At 51.6% G+C, this 26,673-nt stretch overlaps 1 protein-coding gene across 8 annotated transcripts in view; it reads right to left on the bottom strand.

Moving 5' to 3' along the window:
• Positions 1-25,602, bottom strand: part of Gtf2i (general transcription factor IIi) — a 67,138-nt gene extending 41,536 nt beyond the window's left edge. For 5 of the 8 annotated variants that reach the window (XM_070035567.1, XM_070035571.1, XM_070035568.1 and 2 more), the window contains exons 1-6: positions 25,260-25,601; positions 6,382-6,485; positions 4,527-4,665; positions 3,327-3,461; positions 1,523-1,706; positions 1,341-1,369 (exon numbers count right to left, since the gene is read on the bottom strand). In XM_070035567.1, the coding sequence (XP_069891668.1) occupies positions 1,341-1,369; positions 1,523-1,706; positions 3,327-3,461; positions 4,527-4,665; positions 6,382-6,480 (586 nt within the window). In that variant the 5' untranslated portion in view covers positions 6,481-6,485; positions 25,260-25,601. Of the gene's footprint in view, positions 1-1,340; positions 1,370-1,522; positions 1,707-3,326; positions 3,462-4,526; positions 4,666-6,381; positions 6,486-25,259 lie in introns of all 8 variants that reach the window. The other 3 variants (XM_070035574.1, XM_070035575.1, XM_070035573.1) reach the window with 2 other exon arrangements.
• Positions 25,603-26,673: the final 1,071 nt, after the last annotated feature.

The raw sequence follows: 26,673 nt of genomic DNA, 5'->3' as shown, positions 1-26,673 counted from the left end.
ACAGACTGTGATAGACAATTTGCTCCAGGAAAGTTAGAATGAACTTGTGACTTTAAACGAGCATCATTATTCGACAATACTGTGAATTACCAGAAATTAAGTAATCACTTAATCACAATCAAAAAAAAAGAACCTTGGGGAAGGGAGGGAGGGAGGGGATGGTAGGGGGAAAACAATGGAGGAGGTAACAATGCTCAAGAGGAAGTGTACTCATTACCTCACTCATGTAACTGTAACCCTCTGTATAGTATCTTTACAATAAAAAAATTTAAAAAAAAATGGGTTCATTTTAAGATGTGTTAACTACACTCCAATAAAGCAGGTAAAAAAATTATTTTCAACATGTTGAAATTTTTTAAAGAAATTTAACAGAAACAAAGTCTGTGTGTGTGTATTTTTTTCCTCTCATTCTTCCATAGTTAAGAGGTTCCCAATGACGGGCTGGGGATGTGGCTCTGAATGCAAACACTGCACCATCCAAACAGGAGTCTCCAGTGACCCTGGCTCCCTGTGTCACCTTTGCCACTCTCATTCTCACAATGCAACAGCCAGGGGTCTCTGAAAGCAACCTGCAGGATAGCTCCCACTCAGGACCGCATCCTGAGCCTCTGGCCGGGAGCCTTTCCAACCTCAGAGGCAGGACTTCCACTGAAGGCCCAGAGTCTTTCTCTAGGCTGTTCCTAGGGCTGTCCCAGTCACTCTGGGAGGTGTGCCAGTGTCATTGCTGGGCTGTCCTGGTCACTCTGGGAGATATGACAATGTCACAGCTTTGTACACAGCTGTGGTACCCTCAGTATCCAGGCTTGTGCCAGGCTGGCTCTATCACCAGCAGGGCAATTCCACAGTAGTGCAAGTCAATGTGTGCGGGTTGCACTAAGGCTGACAGGCCTCTGTCATCAAGTGTCATAAGTGGCCTCTTTTTCACCTTGTGGCCTCTTTTTTCACCTTGTGACCTCTTTACCAACTAAAAGGTATTGGTTGAGCCAGGCACCTGTGGCTTACACTTGTAATCCTAGCTACTCAGGAGGCTGAGATCTGAGGATCACTGTTCAATGCCTGCCCAGGCAGGAAAGTCTATTAGACCTTTACCTCCAATAAACTACTCAGAAAAAGCCAGTAGTGGCACTGTGGCTCAAGTGGCACAGTGCTACCCTTGAACAAAAGAAGCTCAGGGATAGCACCCAGGTCCTGAGTTCAAGCCCCATGACTACTCCCCCACCCCCACCCCCACCAAAAACGTCTTGGCTCTGCCAGAGCCTCAAGAAACTCAAGAGCACTTGGGGTCCTGTGGTGTGGAGGGACAGGTCTCTCAGAAACAAAACACAGATGCACACACTCACCTAGGTGTTTCTTCGGCTCTAGGAAAGGCCTGCATCATAAGAAAACAAACAAAACAGCATGTATGAATACACAGAACTATTTTAAAGCCTAAGTGTTAATGATACCTCATTAAAATATTGTAAAGAAGTTCTGCTGGTCTTTGAGAAGAATTGACACTGGCCAAGAAGGGAGCACACTTCACCTCTTAATGATGAACGAGATCCCTGCTTTGTTCTCCAAAATCCATTTGAGGGTGGCCAGATCGTAGTTCTCGGGATGCTGGAAGGTCACCCCCTCAGGGAGTCCCTGTACCACCACAGCAGACTGGTCCCGCAGCATCTTCTCGTAGGGGACAGGGACCACGGTGGACTTGCCTAACGCTTTCCCTGATGGAGGAAGAGACAAACCCCGCCACACTCAGCGTCTCAGCACCACGCCAGACAGCGCACACTACCCCCGCCATGTCTCATTTAAAACTGAGCTCAAGCGTGTGCCAGTCCAATGCCGCTGAGCTAGAGTTGCAGAAATGAAAGAGCCAAATAGTAAGCACATCAAACCCACAGGAAAGGGGAGTCTTTCAGTCACATTTCTTGCATGTAGCAGGAAATGTTCATTTTCCATTTCTCTGAATCTTAACCTGTTTACACTAAATAAATCAATGTTAAAACTTGAGGAAAGGGCGCCGGGCGCTGGTGGCTCACGCCTGTAATCCTAGCTACTCAGGAGGCTGAGATCTGAGGATCGCGGTTCAAAGCCAGCCCGGGCAGGAGAGACCGTGAGACTCCTATCTCCAATAAACCACCAGAAAACCGGAAGTGGCGCTGTAGCTCAAGTGGTAGAGCGCTCACCTTGAGCTGAAGAGCTGAGGGACAGCGCCCAGGCCCAGAGTTCAAGCCCCACGGCCGACAAAAAAAAAAAAAAAAAAAAACTTGAGGAAAGGCTGGGAATGTGGCTCAGTGGCAGAGTGCTTGCCTAGCATTCATGAAGCCCTGGGTTCAATTCCTCAGCACCACATACACAGAAAAAGCCAGAAGTGGCACTGTGGCTCAAGTGGTAGAGTGCTAGCCTTGAGCCAAAGAAGCTTATGGACAGTGTCCAACTCCTGAGTTCAACTGCAGAACTGGCTAAAAGCAAACAACAACAACAACAAAAAGAAACCCAAAACATAAAAACCATAAGGAAAACAGGTGGCTCAAGCCTGTTATTATAACTACTCAGGAGGCTGAGATCTGAAGGTCATGGTTCAAAACCAACCCAGGCAAGAAAGTCCATGAGTCTTATTGCCAATTAATCACCAAAAGGCCAGAACTTGAGTTGTAGTTCAAATGGCAGAGCAGTAGCCTTGAGAAAAAAGCTCAGGCACCACCAGGCTGAGAACCCCAGCCCTGGAACACACACACATACACAAGCACACACGCACGCACGCACACACACACACACACACACACACATGGAAGTAAAAATAGCTAATTTCTAACAGGACATAGCTCAGAAGGTAAAGGGAGGAAGAATCCAAGTTCAAAATAGCTTGAGCATGGGGTGCGACTATACTCCCAACACACTCAGGAGACTGTGGCCAAAGGATAGACTGCTCCAGTCCAGCCTGGGGAACCAAATCAAACCTAAACAGTAGCACAGCCTGATTTCACATTTAACACATTCTGCATCCCTACACTACAACCTGACAGATGCTACTGCCACCAAAGCTCCAGGACATTTTTAAACTGAAGTTCCTGTGTGAATGCATTTACACCCACAGGAACCAGAAGGCCTGATCCCACCGTTCAACTTTCCCTCCTCTCCTAGCCAGCCACTGGCTTTTCCTGTGACTCAATTCGCACAGGTGGCTTTGCAGGGCACGGGGTCTAATGGCTATGCTGGCCTCTAAAAGGAGGAATGGCTGTCCCCTCGGCCTGCACAGTAGTCAGCACAGTGGGTACAGATGCATCACAGGACTGCAAGGACACAGCGACATGTGAAAAACGCGGCACACAATGATCTTTTACCATAGCAAAAGCAGAAATAGTCCTCAACTGTTTTTCTGAGAGTTTCAATTTCCACAGCATCCACGCTCATCCGGCTTCCCTGGCCAGCCACCTTCATCTTGTGCATCTCGGCCGCCTTCTCCTCTTCCTCAACGCCTGTGAAGAATTGACCAAAAAAAGGCTCATACCCAGCACCGCAGCATCTGCCTTTCAGCAAGAATGTTTTGTTCTATTTGGCAGCAACTATGCTTTGTTATAAAACACAAAGGAGGGAGAGTGATGGGGCTGACTGGGACACACCGCTCACATGTGAGAATCACAAAGGGAAGGAATAAGAGACATCTTATATGGTCAAATCCTCAAGGATATAAATGGCTCGCATCCAACTCGTAAGTAAGCATAGCTATGACTATAAACACATCAGATTATTAGCTGGTGAAAAAAGAAGCAGTAAGAATAATTCATCAGCTACATCTGTTCATCTGAGAAGGTCATCACCAAATAACTCTAGATTTGCAAAGTCCAACATAATAACCACTAAACTAGACAAAAGTGAGAACCTTACCTTAAAATTAATCAGAGCAAGCTGAACACTAGTAGCTCATGCCTGTAATCATAGCTGCTCAGGAGGCTGAGACATGAGGATTACAAATTTGAAGCCAGTCAGCAAGTCTGTGAGGTCTCTTATCTCTAACCACCAAAAAGCCAGAAGTCGAACTATGGCTCAAGTGGTAGAGTGCTAGCCTGAAACAAAAAAGCTTAGAGAACAGCACCCAGGTCCTAAGTTCAAGCCCCAGGACTGGGAGAATATATGTATTTATAGGGGAAAAAAATACAGCTAAGGACCCAGAGCAAGAGCTAAATGAAGCTCTTTAAGGGTCAGGGCTGTGGCTCAATGCTAGGACACAACGCCCAGGGGAAGGGGGAAGGAGAGGAAACAAGAGCTGAGGGCGGTGGTCACACTGTGGCTCCGTGGTACAGCCCTTGCCTAGTATGAGCAAGGGCCGAGGGTCCATCCCCAGCATGCCCTCGAAAAAGAGGAAAGAAGAAAACACCTATACGCCTGCTCAGATACTTCACCTGTTCCATAAACATTGGCAAAGTCTTTTTGGTTTTTAATCTAAATCTCATTATGTTTTAGGAAGAAGAAATGGCATTTCTCACCTATAAATTCTTAGGTTTAGATTTACAAAATACAAAAGAAAAAGACATGCTGCTTACAGTATTTTACAAAGTCCTTCTGGAAGTCCTTCCTGGCGTTGACGAAGGCCCGTCCCCTCTCGGTCCCCACCACAAACACGTCAGTCTCATACACGGCCATGCAGGCCACTTCCGCCTTGGACTTGGCCAGCTCCTTACACTGCAAGCAAAAAGCAAGCACCACTATGTATGGGAAGTACAAAACATGCCACCCAGAACTGCCTAGTGCCCACCTGCAAGCACATGGCACAGCCCACTGCCACGTGCTTGTCTTGCCTCATTGCCTAGTTTTATTTTTTTTATTTTATTTATTTTTTTTTTTTTGTTGGTCGTGAGGCTTGAACTCTGGGCCTGGGCGCTGTCCCTCAGCTCTTCAGCTCAAGGTGAGCGCTCTACCACTTGAGCTACAGTGCCACTTCCGGTTTTCTGGTGGTTTATTGGAGATAAGAGTCTCACGGTCTTTCCTGCCCGGGCTGGCTTTGAACCGCGATCCTCAGATCTCAGCCTCCTGAGTAGCTAGGATTATAGGCATGAGCCACCAGCGCCCGGCTTCATTGCCTAGTTTTAAACAGGAGAAATGAACTGGTAAACGAGGCAGCAGAAAGCCCTGGTACTCCGAGGGGAAGGTCCAGAAGCAGACGGCGCCTGCTAAGCTGGGCAGTGGGCAGCGTAGGCAGGGCACTTCCCAACAGTGGCTGAGAGGGGTGTGAGCCAGCTGAACCCTGTGTGGACCAAAGCCACGCACCTCCCATAAAAGGACAAGGTACATTCCAAGGAAACTCGATCCTGGGGCTTGAATTCAGGGCCTGTGCACTCTTTCTGAGCTTTTTCACTCCAGGCTAGCATACTACCACTTGAGCCACAGTTCCATTTCCAACTTTTTGGGTAGTTAATGGGCGATAAGAATCTCATGGACTTTCCTGCCTGGACTGGTTTCAAACCATGATCCTCAGATCTCAGAATAATTAGGATTACAGATGTGAGCCACTGGCACCTGATGGAATTCAGTATTCTTAAAAGTTAAAGGAAGCTGGTGTTGGTGACTCACGCCTGTAATCGCCGCTACTCAGGAGACTGAGATCTGAGGATCATGGTTGGAATCCAGCCCAACTATCTTATCTCCAACTAACCACCAAAACTCTAGAAATGGAGCTGTGGCCAGAGTACCAGCCTTAAGAGAAAAAGCTAAGGGACAGCACCCAGGCCCTGAGTTCAACCCCCAGAGTATATACACATGTACATATACACACATACACACACGCACACTCACTCACTCACACGGACACTGAGCCCTGAGGTAATGACCACTACAGCAGAGTAAGGACAACTGATAGGAAAGTAGACAAGAGTATATGAAGCTTAACTCAAATACATGACTTTGTTCTGAGTTACTTCCAATATTATATATAAATGCAGTGTTAACACTTGCAAAACAGGCGACTGCCTAAGAAAAATTCAATTTAAAAAGAAATATTTAGATAAGCTAAGCATATACTGAAACATGGTAACAAAGTGTGAAGTGTAGCAATTATTCCAGGAAAAAGCTGTCCTCATCACAACTAAAAACCAAAACAAGCTACTTGGGGGATTGAGGCAGGAGTATGCCAAGGGCAGATGGCCAGGCAACTCAAGGAAACCTGTCTCAAAATAAAATTACTCAAAAGAGGCCAGAGGTGTGCTCAGTGTTAGAGCACTTGCCTGGGTTCAATCCAGAGCATGCATACATGCATAAATAAACTCATTACTATTTTACAAAAACCCAGTTTTTGTAAACTCATTACTATTTTACAAAAAACAAGTTTGTCCACAGGCCTAACTGCATCATCTCCCCCCCGCCCCCAGCATGCGCACACTCCCCAGGGCAGAAGCCACTCACCATGGACTCCAGTGCAGACATGAGGAACGTCACCACCATCCGACTCTCTGAGGACTCTTCATCTTCAACGGGCAGCGAGGACATCGCCACTTGGGCCATGGTCCCTGATCGAGAGAGAGGCAAGGAGGATGTGAATGGCACAGCTCCAGGGGCCCTCTAACCCCAGAACACAATCTTCCTTGCTGTGAGTACAGTGTTAAATACCTCCTAACTTTCCATCTTCTGTCATTTTCCTCAAGCTAGCTTACCATCCCATCCCGACTAAACCTAGGGGCACCAAGCCTGTGAGAAGGACAGGCTCCCCTATTGGTGCATCTACCACAGCTCCACCAAGAAGGCTATCAGCTCGGTTCTGCTGGCACTGACACAAGAGAAGGCGGGTGAGGCCGGAGCCTGGGGAAGAGCTGCTTCCTAAGGAGGGTTCAGGACAGCCGGGGACAGCTGCAACTCTGCCACAAGAGGATCAGCCAAGAGCCTCAGTGGAATTTCGAACGCTATTGAAAAAAAACAACACAGAACCAAAGGATTGACGAGCTGTCGGCAGGGTCCCAGAGGAACTGGACCCCTCGTGCACTGCTGCTACAATGTGAGAAGGTTCAGCTATTGGTACAGAGTTGAGTACTTCCTAAAACATAAACAAGCAATTATCATGCAATCCAGCAATTCTACTTCCAAACACTCAAAGCAAGGGTCCAAACTATTATTTGTACAATTTCATGCACAAATCAAAAGGTGGAGGCATCTGGGCACAGCTGGCTGACATCTGCAATCCCCACTACCTAGGAGGCTGTGGATGGGAGGACTATAGTTCAAGGTCAGCCTGGGCAGAACAGTCCAGAATCCCTGCTCGACCCAGATGAGCACTGAGGCACACACCTGTCATCCCAAGAGGCATGCTGGAATGCTGAGATTGGGAGGATCATGGCTCCAAGCTAGCCTGGGCAGAAACATTATGAGACTCCAGCCACACAGAAGGAAGCCAGTTGTTGTGCTTATGCATGCATCCCAGCAACAACAGGAAACCTAAAATAGGCAGGTTACAACCCAAGTGTACACCTGGGCAGGAAGCAAGAGCCCATCCAAAAATAACCAGAGAAAAACAGGCCTGGGGGCCTGGCTCAGCAATGGAGCATCAGCCTAACAAGCATGAGGTTCTGAGTTGTAACTCCAGTACCACCAAAATTAAATACATAGTAAAGTACAAACAACCTAAATGCTTGTCCATGGTACATAAAACAAATTATGAAATGTACACATATAGATTATTGGGCCTTAAACAGAAAATTCTAGCCAGGTGCTGGTGGCTTACACTTGTAATCCTAGCTACTCAGAAGACTAAGATCTGAGGACTGTGCTTGGAAGCCAGCCCAGCCAGGAAAGTCTGTGAGACCTTTATCTCCAATTAACCAGCAAAAAGCTAGAAGTGGAGGTGTGGCTCAAGTGGCAACTGCTAACTTTGAGCAAGAGTGTCTAGTCCCTGAAATTCAAGCCTTAGGACTGCATGTATGCACACACAACACAGACACAAAATATCCATTCCAACTGAGTGCCATAAAGTCTATTTTAGCATGAGACAGAAAGAATCCACTGAGCATACAACAGAAGCTGAGCCCCAGAGGTGGGTGGGAATCCATTCTGAAGCTTCGTGTACCAGAACACCCCTTCACCAGAGCCAGGGGAGTGCTCATGGCCTGACCATGTGAAAACGACTGGCTAACACACTGTGCACCTCTCCCCACTGCCCTAGACCACCACTCAGCCTGCCTGCCATCCATCACACAAGCTAACTGCACATTGCATGTGCACACCCAAGTATCCAGTGTTGCACAGGTAAAGCTTTATAAGAAAAGCCAGCTGAGCCGGGCGCCAGTGGCTCATCCCTGTAATCCTAGCTACTCAGGAGGCTCAGATCTGAGGATCGCGGTTCAAAAGCAGCCCGGGCACAAAAGTCCGTGAAACTCTCATCTCCAATAAACCACCAGAGAGCCAGAAATGGTGCTGTAGTTCAAGTGGTGGAGCACTAGACTTGCGTTGAAGAGCTGAGGAACAGCGCTTAGGCCCAGAGTTCAAGCCCCATAACCAAAAAAAAGAAAGAAAGAAAGAAGGAAAGAAAAGCCAGCTGAGCCAGGCACTGGTGGCGCAGGCCTGTAATCCCAGCTCTTCAGGAGACTAAGATCTGAAGATTGTGGTTCAAAGCCAGCCCGGGCAGGAAAGTCCATGAGACTCTTATCTCCAATGAACCACCAGAAAATAGGAAGTGGCGCTGTAGCTCAAGTGGTAAAGAGCTCACCTTGAGCGCCCGGGCCCAGAGTTCAAGCCCCATGACCAACCAAAAATAAAATAAAATTAAATAAATAAATAAATAAATAAATAAATAAATGAAAGCAAGCCAGTTGACACTTCACCCCCCCCAATACCTGTGGACATACACAGCCAGAAAATGCACAAACAGGCCAATAGCTAGATCACTAAAGTATGTGCTCTAACAATCTGGGTCAAAGGCTGACAGCTTAGGAGCTGGGAAGGCCAGCCCCTCCAGCCCACTGGGTTGTACTCTCTTCTCTTTGATAAACAAATTCCAAGTAAAGTGAAATTGAAATGTAGGTTTGTCAAAATGACCAACAAAGAGCTGCTAGAATATACTGTTTCTGAATGCTCATAGCCTTTAACCCCCATGCTGGTTTCACACTTGCTAGGCAGATACTCTAGGAGACACGCCTCCAGGCCTTTTTGCTTTTAGGGTCTTGGTTTTTTTGTTTGGATTGTTTTTTTTCCTTGGGGGGGAGGGTCAGTCATGGGGCTTGAACTCTAGGCCTGGGCGCTGTCCCTCAGCTCTTCAGCTCAAGGAGAGCTCTCTACCACTTGAGCCACAGCGCCACTTCCAATCTTCTGGTGGTTAATTGGAGATAAGAGAGTCTCACAGATTTCCTGCCTGGGCTGGCTTTGAACCGTGATCCTCAGATCTCAGCCTCCTGAGTAGCTAGGATTACAGACGTGAACCACTGGCACCCAGCAGGGTCTTGCTTCTTATCCAGGCGGTCTGGACAGTGATCCTCCTATTTAAGCTTCCCATCCTAACTGCCAGATGTACATCAGATGTGCAGCTCCATCAGGAATCAAAATGCCACATCCCAGCCTCACCAGTGCTGAGATTACAGACGTGAACCACCGCACCGGCTACAGCATTATCCCACAACCTCAATTTAGCTCTCATTTCCCAGCAAGAAAAAAATAGGCTCATTCTCATTTTACGAACGCTGTGGTTTCGCAAGGTCACAAAGCCACTTTCAGAGGCACAGGAGGAAACTAGAACCATTTTTTCTGCCAAATGCTGCTTCTTCTCACCTCATTGCCATGAACCTCATGACTAGGGGATGGGCAACCCCACCCACTTCCCAGTCCAGGGCCCCCCCATATCATTATCACAGCCCACTTTGCCCACCTGCTGACTTCTCCCTCCCTTTCGACCCCTTCCCACCAGGGTATCCCATGGAGGCATTCTGACAGAAGACACCATGGCCAGGCCTGCTGCTCTGAGCCTCCCACCAGCAAAGCTACGGAAAAAGTGCACAGTGGAGGCCCAGGCACCCCGGGCCTTGGTGCATCCCCCAGTCTCAAGAAAGCTAGAGGGCACGTGCCCCAGGAAGGGCTGGAACAACAAAATCTCCAGGACCTGACCAGCTCCTTCCTCCTGTTTCCACACCACTCAAAACACAGAAGCCTTGGGGAGAACGTAAATCAACAAGGCCCAAGGAATGCATGGGAGCACGACAGCGCTTCTCAGCTTCATGAATGGGCAAGCCTTGTTCCCACGAAGGATGGAGGCAGGAGGAAACGAGGCCCCTTAGGGGACGGGGCATCCTGTGGGTGCATGCCTCACGCACCAGCCCTCAGAACCCCATGCTACCCAATATGGGAGCCAGGAGCCCTGGGGCAGTGACTTCATTGAAGTCCAGTCCACGTGTACCTATATGGTGAATGTTCTCATCAGCACAGAGCTCTCATGGTCTTGAGTGAATTTCCTGAAATGTGTGAGAGCTCCTCAGGCCCCTGTGGTGGCGGCTGCAGTGAAAAGGGAGTTAAGCAGGGGCGAGGGAAGGGCGCAGCACGGGAGCAGTCCCCACAGGCACTGAGCAGAGGACAGCTGTGCAGGTGGCAGGGGACTCAGAAGAGCACTACATCTATCCACTACCCAACAACTCTCCCAACACCCCAACAGGTAACCCTGGCCTTTGTGGTTGGCTCCCCAAAGGAGACAGCACCAACAGGTGCTGTGAGAGCAGTGCTGCTCACCTGGAGCACGCCTGGCAGCATGGGGTGCTCGGGAGAGGGGCAGAATCCTAAGGAACGCCTCGTTTCTACCCAACGGTGGCCACTGCTTTACTCATACAAGCAACACGCACAGAGGGGAAGCATGGCACAAGCATTAAAAGCTGGCCCTGAGGGGCTGGGAAGGTGGCTCAGTGGTAGAGCACTTGCCTTGCATGCATGAGGCCCTGGGTTCGATTCCTCAGCACCACATAAGCAGAAAAGCCAGAAGTGGTGCTGTGGCTCAAATGGTAGAGTGCTAGCCTTGAGCTGAAGAGCTGAGGGACAGCGCCCAGGCCCAGAGTTCAGGCCCCTCGACCGGACCCTCCCCCCCCCCAAAAAAAAAGCTGGCCCTGAGTTCAACCCCCAAAATACCTAATGCAACACTTTCTCCAGTTTTGTGGGGGCGGGAGAGCTTGAACTCAGGGCCTGAGCTTTTCTTTGCTTTTCTTTTTTGTTGGTTGTGGGGCTTGAACTCTGGGGCTCAGTGCTGTCCCTCAGCTCTTCAGCTCAAGGGGAGCACTCTGCCGCTTGAGCCACAGTGCCACTTCTGGTTTTCTAGTGGTTTATTGGAGATAAGAGTCTCACGGACTTTCCTGCCTGGGCTGGCTTTGAACCTCGATCCTCAGATCTCAGCCTCCTGAGTAGCTAGGATTACAGGCGTGAGCCACCAGCAACCCAGATCCAGGGCCTGAGCTTTTCCACTCAAGGCTAGCATTTTACCACTTGAACCACAGCTCCTCTTCCGGCTCTTTGGTGGTTAATTGGAGACGAGTGTCATGGACTTTCCTGGCAGGGCTGAACGCTGAACCTCAACTCTCAGATCTGTTTCCTGCATGGCTAGGATGACAGGCGTGAGCCACCAGCACCTGGCCACTGCTGATTTTGTGTGTATTTAAACTGAGTTTTAGTGCAGTATCCCCTTCTTGACACTTAACATGGAAGCATGCTTATTTCATGGCACGGCCTTGGGGTTCCCACACCTCAGGTGGGAAGCATGGGTTATTTCAGCACAGCAGGTTGCTGCGTCACCTCCTGGCTTCACTGTGCTGTGTGTGCTATGTGTACTCTGGCATTGGGGAGCCCCTGTGGCCCCTCTACCACAAAGTCCCCCACTTCCTGGCTTATGTTACCTGTCTACTTGTTTCAGGGTGTGTCTAGGGTGGATTCTGGTGATTTACAAGCTCCCTCATCCCTGGCCTTGGTCCCCATGCATGGAAACTCAGCTCTGCTCCCTCCACACGCCTGGAGACCACCTTGACCCCTAACCTCCGTACAGCCGAGTGTCTAGGGCACTAGTGTAGATAGAGCACCTGTCGCTGGGTCACATCATGGTCCACTTCCTAGACATTTTCAAGCTATACCTCTCCAGACATGCAGAGCAGAACTGGGATCTGTGTGTGCCTCTGGTGGTCCATGCTCAGATCCCCAGGGCCCAGCCCTTGTCTAATACTCATCCTTTCCATTTTGGGGGGGGGGTGTTGGTCGTGGGGCTTGAACTCTGGGCCTGGGCACTGTCCCTGACCTCTTCTGCTCAAGGCGAGCACTCTACCACTTGAGCCACAGTGCCACTTCTACTTTTCTGGTGGTTAATTGGACATAAGAGTCTCATGGGGCTGGGAAAGTGGCTTAGTGGTAGAGTGCTTGCCTGGCATGCATGAAGCCCTGGGTTCAATTCCTCAGTACCACATACACAGAAAAGGCCAGAAGTGGTGCTGTGGCACAAGCGGTAAATAGAGTGCTAGCCTTGAGCAAAAGAAGCCCACAGTCAGTGCCCAGGCCCTGAGTTCAAGCCCCAGGACTGGCAAAAAAAAAAAAAAAAAAAGTCTTACGGACTTTCCTGCCAGGGCTGGCTCTGAAGCGCAATTTCAGCCTCCTGACCTGCTAGGATTACAGGCGTGAGCCACCAGCGCCTGGCACCACTTTCAATTCTTTAGCTGGGATTTGAAGTCTGGACGGAGGCAGCTTCTGCAGGTGTCTGAGTCCCCTTGCCCTGGAGCAGCCCCAGTGGAGTCGCTGGCAGCCGACTCAGCCAGCGTCCTGGCTGACTGCAGAGCAGGCTCTGTCTCCTCTCGGGCCGGACCGTGGAGCTGTGGGAAGGCCAGGACTTCACAAAGCTGCCCATACTGTCCACATGAGCCAGCAAGGTTGGGGGTACTTTTGTGCTGGGGGGAACTTGGGGCTAAGCAAGCCCTCTGCTTCCCTTTTCATGGCAGCCCTGCCCTCAACATTCCTTGCTAGGGTGGCCATTTCTTGGAGTTTTCACAGAAGCTTTAGAATTTGAGCCTTCTTGATGGTTTGCAGTGAGTGACTGGTCCACACCTCCAGCTCTACCACTGGCTCTACCTTCTCTACAGGATGCAATAGAAGGAATTACCTCAGACAGATTATAAATTCCCAACTCAAGCCAATGTAAGTAAAAAAAAAAAAGAAGTTTTGATTGCTTCCTTTAATTAAACATCCAGGTTGCACTAGGCTTTGGATAGCTAGATCCTAACACAAAACAAAAGCCTTCCCTCCCGCCTCGAGCAAGGCCTGGCTCTGGTCTGGACTTGAGCTGCAGCCAGAGGCATCTTTAAGCTCCCCCTCACAAGCACTCACAGGCCTTACTGCACTTGTGTTGGGAGCCTAGCCCAGTCCAGTGGCTGGGGAGAGCAAATCACAAGATGTGTATAAGCACTTTCAGTCCAGCACACACCTGGACAAGAGTGGACAGCTGTCCACAGGGGAGGCAGCTCACAACCAGCTGGGGCCCCTCTCTCAGCAGGGGACCCTGAGTGTCCTACACAGTTTGTTCCAATACAAACTCACTTTGTGTGTCTGTGCCTGCTCTAGGGGCTTTAACTCAGCTCGGGCACCATCCTTTAGCTTTTTGCTCAAGATTAGTGCTCCACCACTTGAGCCATAGCTCTACTTCTGGTTTTTTGGTGGCTGATTGGGAGTCTCACAGATGTTCCTGCCAGGGCAGGCTTCCAACCATGAAGCTCAGATCTCAAGTCTCCTGAGGAGCTAGGATTACAGGTGTGAGCCACCAGAACCTGGCATATATTCACTTTTGAACTAGCCATAGGAAGAAATTAGCAACAACTAATAATGAAGTTCAGTTATCACAGTGTACTTTATAACAGTGAAATGGAGGTAGCATCTGTGTGCCTGTAAGCACTCGTGGACAGTGCCCACCCTCTGCCCACTTTCCTCCCATCCCAGCCTGCCTCTGGCCCACATCCTTCCCCTGACCAAACTCTGCCCCTTAGCTGGTCACCGGGCTGGTCACCCCCCCACACCCAGAGCCTCTGGGATTTTCCAGTGCGAACCCAGTCCTGAGCCTAGGCAGCCATTCTTTCCTTGGGTTCCCAAGTCTTGGAACAAGCTCGGGCTTTCTGGCATTGCCCTGCCATCATGGCATGTATCCGTCCATGCGTTCCACCCACAGCTAAATGCCCTCTCCATCTGTGCCAGGCCCTGTATCCTTGTGGCTGTGACCTTGGTGTTCTGAGGAATCACAGCAAAGCTAGCACAAATTCATTTTTCCTTTGTGATCTCACCAACAGAAGACTTATTCTTTTTTTTGGTTGGTGGTGGGGCTTGAACTCTGGATCTGGGTGATGTCCCTCAGCAATTCAGCTCAAGGCAAGCACTCTACCACTTGAGCCACAGTGCCACTTCCCAGTTTTCTGGGGGTTAATTAAAGTCTCACAGACTTTTCTGCCCAGCCTGGCTTGAACTGTAATCCTGAGATCTCAGCCTCCTCACGGAATACAGCCATGAGCCACCAGCACCCAGCCAGAAGACTCATTGTTACCATACATCTTATCATCCCCAGCAAATAGAGAACTTTCACCGATCCAGCTTCTCTCTGGCGTCTCCAAATTGCCAATACCAGGACTCTTGAGCTTTGGGATCATTATGAAAGTAAACACAGGTAACTTGAACACGAGACTCCATCCCTAATCTGATAAGGGGGTTCTCATGAGTGCTGACAAAGGGAGGGACTGTGTCCCACCTGCAACAGCAGCTACTTGGGGCTGCCATTAATACAAAATATAATTCCAAAAATATGCTTCTGTAAGTTTCCACGCAGCACTTCAGCGCGCAGGTGAAGCTGGGTGTGGAGTTGCTGCTGAGGGCGGCACTGGCGTCACACTGCGCTTATTCACCCTCATTCCAGGAGCGACTTTCTGTCGTCATCTTTCAATTCCCTGCTCTGATTTTACTATTCCTTTGCAAGTTTCAAAGATGGACTTAATTGACCCATCACTGTCTCAATTTTCATCTTTTATTCTAGAAGCTATTGTTTAATAGATGCAGTGCCTTTTATCTTTGAAAACAGACTCCTGCCATTCTTTGAAATCTTCTTGTGTGTCTGGTGGAGATCCATTTCAGGGATTAGGTTTATCTGTGTTCCTGCTCCTCTGATCTGCTCCATCTCAAAACAAGCCAATAATTAATTCCAGCTAAGATTTTCATCTACCTATACAGCTTTAATTATTGATCCTTACTATTAAAACTGAAGGCCACCAAAAACCCTTTTTACTTTCCAGTGAGTCAGAGGCCGCTGGCTCTGGCGGCACTGGGCGGTCACTGCAAGTGCACCTCTCTGCATGCGCACTGCTCCCGACACTGCCACACATGGGAAGCAAAGCATCAGGTCAGGTCGGTGCATGCCACACAGGCGCTCAGCCACGAGCCATGCCCCCGTGCTCACATTATTTTGCACAAGCATCTTCGCTTTTTTTGGATGTGTAACAACAGCACAGAACTTTTAGCTCTCGCTCTTAGCCCTGATACTTTCCAAGTAAGCAGGCTGAATCCAGAACAGCAAGCTGCCCTGCTAAGGTTCCCATACTTCTTTCTGTAACAAGGTACTAGAACCCATCACTAATCCCAAACCTGCTGCACAGACAAGAAGCAACGCATGAACAGAACTGTGGTGCTGGGCAGCCTCAGTGCAGCAAGTTCATCCTGCCCATAAAAAAGACTGTGTGGACACAAAGGGCTCCACATACCACCTCAGCCACGCTCCAGTGTGGTGGGATACCAGCCAGTCACTCAGGTCACAGACACCACCGACAGGAAGCTGGCCACCAGAACTTGTCCTTCAAATGTTTTATTTATTTGTTTGTTTGTTTGTTTGTTTATTATCGATTGTGGGGCTTGAATTCAGTGGCTGGGCACTGTATTGAGCTCTTTTGCTCATGACTAGTGCTCTACCACTTTGACCACAGCTCCACCTCTGGTTTTCTGGTGGTTTATTGGAGGTAAGAGTCTCACTGACTTTCTTGCCTGGGCTGGCTTTGAACCCCAATCCTCAGATCTCAGCCTCCTGAGTAGCTAGGATTATAGGGGTAAAGCCACCAGCACCCCACCCTTCCAACACTTTCAACACTCTGAAGACCAACTGCCTACCAAGACAGGTTCTCAAGCCAGGTACCAGTGGCTGATGCCTGAATTCCTACCTACTCAATGGCTGAGATCTAAGGATTACAGTTCAAAGCCATCCTGGGCAGGAAAGTCCATGAGACTTCTTTCTCCAATAAACTACCCAGAAAGAAGCCAGAAGTGGCACTGTGGCTCAAGTCGTAGGATGCTAGCCTTGAGTAAAGAAGCTAAAAGACAGTACCCAGACCCTGAGGGTCAAACCCCAGGACCGGGGGGGGGAGGGACGACTGTTCTCAAACATCACTGCTGCTTTACTTTCTCCTACACAAGTCTACAGATTGCTAAGATTCCTTTTACCTGTAATAAACCAAGAGTTACTTCTGCACAGTAAATAAGACTGCAAAAAAAATCAGTTCAAGCCCCAATACCACAAAAACAAGATGCACAAATGAGCAGATTCCCTAGTTCAATGCCTAGCACTAAACACCAAGCAGCACCTGATGTCACATCCACTAACACGGAGCCCCAGCCCCAGCCACCACTGTCATGGAGGCTGTGGCCACAGTATCAGGCAGGCACCCCATCTCCATCCCTAACTACTTGGGGGAGGGAGGTAGTGGGAAGGGAGGTAGGTGGGGCAGAGGAGGGGGGGAAGGAGGCAGCTTTGGTTTCTGGCTCTCTGAAAGGAGCTGAGGGGCTAGGGGGGTGGCACCCTCTGGACCACATGCATGTCCCCAGGCCAAGCTAGCACCTCCTTAATTATTGACATCTTTTACTTCTCTTCATTTGCTGACACCCAGACTGGTTACTTTTTTGTGTATGTCATAAAATATAAAACTCAAATTTTAGGTTGTTTTTATTAACCAGTCACTAACACCAACAAAACTGAAAGCGTAAAAAACATCATCTAGGGGCTGGGAATGTGGCTCAGTGGTAGAGTACTTGCCTTGCCTGCGTGAGATCCTGAGTCCGATTCCTCAGCACCACATAAGAAAAAGCCAGAAGTGGCACTGTGGCTCTAGTGGTAAAGAGCTAGCCTTGAGCTGAAGAGCTGAGAGACAGTGCTCAGGCCCAGAGTTCAGGCTCCACAACCAACAAAAAAAAAATTAAAGAAAAAAAAGAGTCTCACAGACTTTTCTGCCCAGAGTAGCTTTGAACCTCAATCCTCAGATCTTAGCCTCCCAAGAAGCTAGGATTACAGGCGTGAGCCACTGGAGCCTGACGACATAGTCTATACTTGAATCCATACACTAACATCTTCACAGGGCTGGGAATTCGGTTTAGCGGTAAAGTGCTTGCCTAGCACGCACGAAGCCCTGGGTTCAATTCCTCAGTATAAACAGAAGAAGCTGGAACTGTCAGTATGGCTCAAGTGGTAGAGCATTAGCCTTGAGCAAAAGCTCAGGGACAGTGTCCAGGCCCTGAGTTCAAGCCCCAAGATGGACCAAAAAAAAAATTTCCAGAGAATAAAGTAACCTCAAATATCACTTAAATTACTCCTTTTGTTCTTTTTTTTTTTTTTTTTTTTTTGGTCGGTTGTGGGGCTTGAACTCTGGGCCTGGGTGCTGTCCCTCAGCTCTTCAGCTCAAGCGAGTGCTCTACCACTTGAGCCACAGCACCACTTCCGGCTTTTTCTGCTTATGTGGTGCTGAGGAATCGAACCCAGGGCCTCATGCATGAGAGGCAAGCACTCTACCACTGAGCCACCTTCCCAGCCCTTCTGGCTTGGTTTTGTGGTGATCAAGAACAGAATCGCCTTGGGTTCAATTCCTCAGCACCACATAAGTAGAAAAAGCCAGAAGTGGAGCTGAGGCTCAAGTGGTATAGCACTAGCCTACAGCTGAAGAGCTGAGGGACAGTAGAGTTCAGGCCCCACAACCAACCACAAAAAAAAAAAAAAAAAAAAAGAACAGAATCACCTGGCATCAGTGGCTCACGCCTGTAATCCTAGCTACTCAGGAGGCTGAGATCTGAGGATCATGGTTGAAAGCCAGCCCAGACAGGAACGTCTGTGAAACACTTATCTCTAATAAACCACCAGAAAACCAGCAGTGGTGCTGTGGCAAGTGGTAGAGCGCTAGCCTGGTGCTGAAGAGCTGAGGGACAGCTCCCAGGCAGAGCTCAAGCCCCATGACTGACCAAAAAAAAACAGAATCAAATCTCTCCACTAGTCAGATGGTCTCTTTCAAGCACACCATACACTAAAATTTCATCCCACTTTAAGAATTTCATTACTGACAATATTTAAGCTTCAGAAAAACCCTGTGTTTTCAGGGCGTTAAGATAACAAGAATAACAGGATTTAGTCCAGGCACTGACCTCTATTCAGAGGAAAGCTTAGGTTCCACTCCTCTATAAAGAGAGGAAAGATGAGAAACGGCATCACGTGCTGCGCCTTACCACATGATCAGTTAACCCCAGCCACATCTAGTCTCCTGGATCATGAGGGAGAAATGAACAACCCAAGTTGAAAAGCATGCTGTGGAATGGCTGCCCAAGTATCTCACAAGGCCAGTGGCATGAAGATGAACGGCCGGGGAAACTCAAGGACTGCGGGGCCCAGGCCCCACTGCCAGTAAAGACCACCACACCGCCAAGTTGGGCAAAGCCTCCATGGCAGTCCCTAGGAGAAGTACTGTGGCAGGTTCGGTTGTAATTGCCTTTTAAGTCTGTGTTCACAAAGGGACAATGCACACTTGTATTTAAGGAAAATGTCACAAAATCTCTAGACAAACGGTCATTTTTTTTCTTCCTTTCTTTTGCAACACAATTTCACGCTACAGGCAAGCTGCTAGACCCCCCACCCCCAACTCCACTGGAAGAATAGGGCCATGCATGCAGTGAGGCTTGAGCCAAGCAGCTCCCCATCAAAGCTCCACTAGCACCCTGTAGTTTCCTCACCCTGAGAGCTAATACATCACTGGCCAAAGTGCAGAAGTGTCATTTCACCTCAGGTAATTTTACCTGATCTGTTGTCCTGTAACTGTGGGGCTAATCTGTGTGTATGTATGTATGCTCGCATGTGTGCACTTGTGCATGCATACATACATGCATGCATGCTAGTCCTGTGGCTTAAACTCAGGGCCTGAATATTGTCCTTGTGCTTTTCTATCAAGGCTGGTGCTCTACCACTTGAACCACAACTCCACTTCCAGCTTTTAGAAGGTTAATTGAAGATAAGTCACAGACTTTCCTGCCTGAGCTGGCTTCAAACCACAATCCTCAGATCTCAGCCTCCTAAGTAGCTAAGATTACAGGAATGAGCCATGGGCTCCTTACTGTTTTTCCTCAGGCAAGTTGACAATGAACATCTCCACAGCAGTGTCTGCTCTGGGGAAAACTGCTAATCATACAGGGGACCGCTGGGAGCCCAGCCCACCTTTCCCCTATAGCCTGCACAGGGCCAACCCCCTCACCCCGCCCTACCTTGTAGTACTTGAGTTTACCTCCTCTCACTGAGCACACCTCCAGCAAGCTTACCAAGTGCTCAAGGCTAGCACACTACCACTTGAGCCACAGCGCCACTTCTGGCCTTTTCTGTTTATGTGGTGCTGAGGAATCGAACCTAGGGCTTCTGCATGCTAGGCGAGCACTCTACCACTAAGCCACATTCCCAGCCCTAGCTTACCACTTTTAAAACAACTAATTTCTATTATTGGACTAGTTTAAAATTAGTCCTTGGAATCAAAATCTGTCACTTCTGCCTTCTAGAAAAGAAACTTCTATAATCAGAGCCCTAGCAATGCAGAATGCTCCTCCCACAGCCTGCAGCTTCTGGCTAAGCCCCTCTCCATCCTCCACCCTACCCTCCACATCTCCCAGTCTGCCCAGCAACTCCCAGGTTCACCCCAGATTGGCGGAAGGGACAGCCAGTTAAAAGAGCAGGAAGTTCCACTTCATCTTACATGCTTTCTCCATGCTACAAGAGACTTGCTCAGACCAAGCCAACCCTCAAAGGTGATTCTCTCTCTCTCTCTCTCTCTCTCTCTCTCTCTCTCTCTCTCTCTCTCTCTCTCTCTCTCTCTCTCTCTCTCAGCTAGGTATACACAAGGAAGGCTTGAAAACAGAGACCCAACCGTACTTGCATATCAATGCTCACGGCTGCATTAATCATACTTGCCAAAAAGTGGAAAAATGCAAGTGCTCACCAACAGAGGAATGGATAGAAGATGGCGTTACTCAGCCTTAAGAAGGAAGGGCGTGCTGAAACACGCACAACACGCAGCCTGCCAACAGCACAGCGCCAGCAAGCGCAGGCAGCCACACACAGCACAGATGTGGCAGAGCTGGGGGTCTGTGGCTTGTGGGTGGCAGCACCAGCCCAGCATATGCTGGGCTCCACATCCAGGGCTGCAACAACAAATAAGAAGCTGAAGCAGGCTGTGGGTGGCTCACACCTGTAATTCTACCCCCTCAGGAGGTTGAGATCTGACGACTGAGTTCAAAGCCAGCCTGGGCAGGGAAGTCCTTAAGACTCTTGTACATTTTGGTTTTTGGCTTTTGCTTGTTGTTGTTGTTGTTTTTTAGGGGGGGGTGTCGGTCATGGGTCTTGAACTCTGGGCCTGAGTGCTGTCCCTGAGCTCTTCCGCTCAAAACTAGCACTCTACCACCTGAGCCACAGCCCCACTTCTGGTTTTCTGGTGGTGAATTGGAGATTAGTCTCAAGGATGTTCCTGCCCAGGCTGGCTTTGAACCATGATCCTCAGATCTCAGCCTCCTGAGTAGCTAGGATTACAGGCAAGCGTGAGCCACCAGCACCTGGCTTCCATGAGACTCCTATTTCCACCAAAAAAGCCAGAAGTAGAGCTGTGGCTCAAGTGGTAGGAAGCAAGCTAAATTTGAGCAAAAGAGCTCAGGGGCAGCACCCAGGCCTGGCCACACACACACACACACACACACACACACACACACACACACACACACACACACACACACACACACACACACACACACACACACACACACACACACACACACACACACACGCGCAAGCAGAAGAAAGAAAATGGAGGAGGAACAGGAGGCAGGAATGAAATGAAGTCCTATCCAGGGAGGGCATGCACACATGACCAGCTCTTCACTTCAAAACTTCAAAGGCAAGGCCTTCTGTTCAATCTTTAGTACCACCAAAAAAAAAAAAAAAAGTGCCAGTGTCTCAGCCCTGTAATCCTAGCTACTCAGAAGGCTAAGATCTGAAAATACAGGGTAGAAGCCAGTCCTGGCAGGGGAAGTCTGCAAGACTGTGTGTGTGTGGAGGGGGGGGGGGGGGAAGGGCAGGTGGTGCGTGTGCGTGCGTCTTTCCTGGGATTTTTTTGTTTTGTTTTTGCTGGTCCTGGGGCTTGAACTCAGGGCCTGGGCTCTGTCCTTGAGCTTCTCTGTGCTCAAGGCTAGTGCTCTACCACTTGAGTCACAGCACCACTTCCAGCTTTTTCTGTTTATGTGGTACTAAGGAATTGAAGCCAGGGCTTCATGCATGCTAGGCAAGCACTCTACCACTGAGCCACATTCCCAGCCTGTCCTGGAGTTTTTGTTGTTGTTTTTTGTTTTTTAACTCAAGGCCTCTGCACTGTCCCTGAGCATCTGTGCTCACAAGGCTGGCACTCTACCATTTACACCAAGCCCCACTTCTTGCTTTTTTGGGGGTGTAGTTAATTGTAGATAAGAGTTTTACAGTCTTTCCTGCCTGGGCTGGCTTCAAATCACAATCCTGAGAACTCAGCCTCCTGAGTAGCTAGGATTACAGGCATAAGTCATTGGCACCCGGCTTTAGAGAATGCTTTCTATCTGCCACAACCCTATCCTCACAGGAACGGCAGGCTGGAACAGGGCTAAGGGCTACAGCACTTGCCTGACACACATCAGGGAGACCCTGGACTCAGCACTCTATATAAAGGTGAATAAGGAAAGTTTTTAAATATGAATTTAGAACAAAACACAGAAGCAGGCCATAAGTACAAATGGCCATCCCCATCCTTACAATGAATGTACCTAGACACAGGTGTGAAGTGAACACACCTGTGGATGGCTTCATCCACTAGGCAAGCCCCTCAGATTATAAATGTGGTGGATTTTCACCACACCAACACATTAGTAGCCGGCTCACACCTAATTCTAGCTAGTTGGGAGGCTGAATATAGACAATTACGGTTTGAAGTTAAGTCTGGGCAGAAAAATCACGACTCCAACACCACCAGCAAAGACAATGGGTGGTAATATAGCAGAACTGTAGAGCCACACACCTCTAAAACTACAGCACAAAGAGCTGGGCTGGTGTTTAGCTAACTGGTAGAGAACCAAACAAACATGAGACTTTTTTTTTTTTCCCCGCCAGTCATGGGGCCTGAACTCGGCCTGGGCGCTATCCCCGAGCAGTTCAGCTCAAAGCAAGCGTTCTACCACTTGAGTCACTGCACCACTTCTGGCTTTTTCTGCTTATGTGGTGCTGAGGAATAGAACCCAGGGCCTCATGCGTGCAAGACAAGCACTCTACCACTGAGCCACCTTCCCAGCCCAAGCATGAGACTCTTAAGATTAAACTCCAGTACCAAAAAGCAGTCCCTTCACAGGGCTAGGTACAGCTCAGTGGTAAACTGTATGTCTAGCATGTGAGTGCTGAGCTTGCTGCGCACACACACAAACAGAGGTTGTACATAGGTTGGGAGCCCATGTTCCCTTGAAAGCCCACTTCTACCATGGAGCTTCTTGGCTGCCTGGCATCCTACAGCTTCAGAATATGTCTGAATAAAGGCCCTGGGGTCAAGAAGATAAAAGTCGACCAGGCAACGGTGGCTCATGCCTGTAATCCTAGCTACTCAAGAGACTGAGATCTGAGGATCAAAGTTCAAAGCCAGCCTAGGCTGGAAAGTCCAAGAGACTCTTATCTCCAAAAAACCACCAGAAAACCAGAATTTGGCTCTGTGGCTCAAGTGGTAGAGTGCTAGCCTTGAGTTGAAGAGCTGAGGGACAGTGCCCAGGCCCAGGATTGAAGGCCTACACGAACCAAAAACATAAATATATAAGTCTAAACCATGAACAAATTCACAATGGATGTGAACCAATTTGGGTCTGAGGCCCCTTGTTATACTGTGTGGTAATGACTAAATCAACAACTCTGGACAACTCACACTAAGCAGCTACATTTTGTGGGGGGGGGGGGGTTCAGTCATGGGAATTGAAGTCAGGGCCTGGGCTGTCCCTGAGCTTTGAGCTTTTTCACTCAAGGCAAGTGCTCTTTGAGCCACAGCTCCATTTCCAGTTTTCTGTGGTTAACTGGAGATAAGAGTCAGCCCAGGCTGGCTTTGAAATGTGACCCTCAGCTCTCAGCCTCCTGAGCAGTGAGGTTTACAAGCAGGATTCACCAGCCCCCAGCTATGGCTGCCCTTTTTGGTTGGGGATCTAGTTGTCAAGTAATGAATAGCAGACCTGTGGCCTCCTTCCCCCCCCCCCCCACGCCCTCAACTCTGCAGACCTGGGAACTACTCAGGATGCACATTCCTGCTGGCCTGCCTGGGCTGCAGCTGGCACATGGCCAATCACCTGCCAGGTGAGCAAGAGTAGATTACCCAGCCTCTCTAGCAACTTTTCTGCAACTTCTGCCTGGTTACTAGGATGAAGCAAGAAAAACACAGATAAAGTGCTTAAGAGCCGTCTGGCTCGTAAACACCCCAACTTTTGCCGTGGTGATGACCACGTGCAAGTCGCTTTGAAGGAGGAGAGGGGAGGAAGACAAAGGCGAGGGAGCCCCTACCTGCCCTGTCCCACCGGGAGCTCAACACGGGGGGAGACGACAAGCCGTGGGGGCTTGGGCGTAATTCAATCCCCTCCCCAGCAGGGAGACAAAGGAGTAAACGGACGGACCTACGGGCGCGCCGGGCAGAAGGCTTCCCAGAGGTGATCGCAGAGGAACGAGAAAGGTTTCCACAGCCTGCAGCCACGAGAAAGCTCATTCTAGCCTACAGGGTGTGAGGCAAGACTTGGAGAAGGCGGCGGCAAGGGGAAGAGCCCCAGGCCACAGACTGCACGCACACAATCCTCCAGCAGCGCACTCCAGCCTCCTGGCCCGGGGCTAGGGCCGGCTCCCGCGGGCGCTTCACCTGCACATCCGCACTTGCAAAACAACTTTCTCTCCTCTCCCCGGAGCGCCCGAGGCCGGCTGGGCCCGGAGCGCCCGGCTGGCTCCCTGCAGCCATTGTGTGCTGCAAAGGCGCAGCTCGGGTTTGCAGCGGCCGTGACTCCAGCGGCGCCCCGACGGCCCGCACGCCCACGAAGGGACGGCGGCTCCGCCGTGGGGCCCGGGACGCACGCCATTCGAGGGCCAAAGTTACGGGGAAAATGAGCCGACGAGAAGACGGACACATTTACTTTCCTGGCTTGCCTGCCCGTCGTCCGGGTGTTCAAGCAGCCCAGACAGACAGCTTATTTCCCTGGCCTCAAGGCTGAGGTCTTCCTTCCGGCCATTGTGCTTATTTCCCCCAACACACGCACCCCCAAAAACAGAGCAGGCTCCACGGAGCCAACGCAGGACAAAGCCCTCGGCGGCTCCACCTGGGAGCGGGGCGGGGCCCGGCTGCGGGCAGGGCCGGGGCAGGACGGGCGCCGCAGCTCGCCCGCTGCCAGGCTGCCAGGCTCCCCGGCTGCCAGGCTCCCGCCCCCGTCCCGGCAGGCCCCCACCCCCGCCCCACCGCAGTTACCAGGCAGCCGCTGCCCCGCCCACCCCGCGCCCGCCAGCCAATCCCCTGCGTCTGCTGCCCGGGCGCCGGAGCCCCAGATACACCAGGCGAGCGCAACCCCACGGCTCGGGCCTGGCACCGCGCGCGCCCCCGCCGGGCCGGACAGCCAATCAGCGGCGAACGCTGGGCTCGCCCACGCGCACGCCAGCCCGCACGAGCCCGCCCCCCCCCACGCCGGCCGGCGCGCGCGCCCCTCCCCCACGCGCGCAACTGCCGTCCCCCGCGACCGCCCCACCCCCCCAGGCCGCGGCGCGCGGGCCGCCGGGACCGCCGGGGACCCTCGGCGGGGACCCTCGGCGAGGTGGGGGTGCCGGCGCCAGCCCGGGGGCAGCCGGTCCCCAGCGCGCGTGGCCTCCGCGCCCACAGCCCCTGGTCAGCGCAGGCCTCGACGGGGCAGAGTGGCCAGTCGAAGGCCCAGCTCGCCGCGGCCCCGAAGCGAGGCCAGGGACGCCCGGGACTCACCCGAGTGCAGCCGCCTCCGGGCAGCGGAGCGCCGACGGGACGCTAACGGGGCCGCGGAGGACGGGCTCGGCGGGGGCAGGCGGGCAGCAGGCGGAGATGGGGGGCGACGGGCCCGAGCGTCTCGGCCGCGCTCCTGTCACCGCCTCATGGCCGCCCCGGCAGGGCCTCGCTCCGCTCCTCAATCTGTTCTCGGGGAGCAGCGGAGAGGCCCGGGCGAGCGCGGCGGCCGGGGCCGGAGAGCGCGCGCGGAGGAGCGGGGGGGCGCCGGCGGCCCCTTTTCTCTGCTCCCGGAGCTTCTCTCTCACCCTCCTCCTCCTCCTCCCCCTTTTTTTTTTTTTTTTTTTTTTTTTGTTCCTCGAAGGCGTGCTGCGCGTGCGCACACGCAGCGCTGCCCACTGGGGGTTGTAGTTCGCGATTGAACCTGCACTAGTGGGAGGACGGGATGTGGGGAACTACCATTCCCACAAAGCCCCGCGCGGCGAACCCCAAAGGCCGAGGATGGAGCGAGAGCCCCGGCGCCCGGCCCTCTCCGGCGAGGACTGTCAATGGAGGCGCGGGTGGTGGGAGCGAGAACATGGCTGCACCCGGGGCCTGCGCGGCCGCCGGGGTGGGGGAGGGGGCCGGGGAAGGGACGGAAACGTCCGCTGCCGCCGGCCCCGGCCGCGCCCCCGCCGCCCGCCCCCCCGCACTGCCTGCAGCCGGCCGGGTCCGGGCCGTGGCAGAGCGGGCGCCCCGTGCTGCGCCCCGCCGCCCGGGACACAAAGGGCGCCCTGCCCGGGGGCCACTCCCCCGACTGGGGCCCAGCCGCGGAGAGAGCGAACTCGGAGGCGCCCAGCTCCGCGCCGGGGAGTCCAGCCGGCGTGCGGCGAGGCGCGGCCCCGGGGTGCGGGTTGGGTCATCGCCTTGGCTTGGAACGTCCACCCGAGACCCTTGGGACCCGGGGACCCGCCGCCGCGGCCCGGTGCGTGGCGACCCCGGCCCGGCCTCCTCCGGCCCCTTTGTGGTTCGGAACGCGAACCTTTCGGGACGCAGCTATGCCGCGTGGGTCGGGGACCCCCCGATGTGTCTCCTGGCCGCGGACCGCAGCCCCTGGGGTCTCCATGTGGGTTTGAGTGAATCACACTGAGGGATCCGACACCAGGGACGGCCGGGCGTCCTTGCCTAATTCCAGGGTGACTCAACTTTCCTCACTCTGGCCAGAGCCATTCATTAAGTTGTCACAAGAATAACTTTCTCTTGGCACCCACCAACATTTCGGAGTCTTTAATTAAATAACATTCCCAGAATAGTGCCTCCACCAGCCATTGTTGTGTAAGGACTCATGGACGGTGCCCACGCTCTGCCGCTGTCTCCGCTGTCCGCCCAGCCCAGTCCGCCCCTGGGCGCATCCATCCCCTGACCGGCCTCGGCCCCT

Source organism: Dipodomys merriami, unplaced genomic scaffold (genome assembly GCF_024711535.1).
Source record: "Dipodomys merriami isolate MVZ:Mamm:240054 unplaced genomic scaffold, mDipMer1.0.p SCAF_26, whole genome shotgun sequence".
NCBI classification, from domain to species: domain Eukaryota; kingdom Metazoa; phylum Chordata; class Mammalia; order Rodentia; family Heteromyidae; genus Dipodomys; species Dipodomys merriami.
The sequence above is the reverse complement of the archived record's forward strand: the minus strand, read 5'-3'. Positions and strand labels throughout refer to the sequence as shown.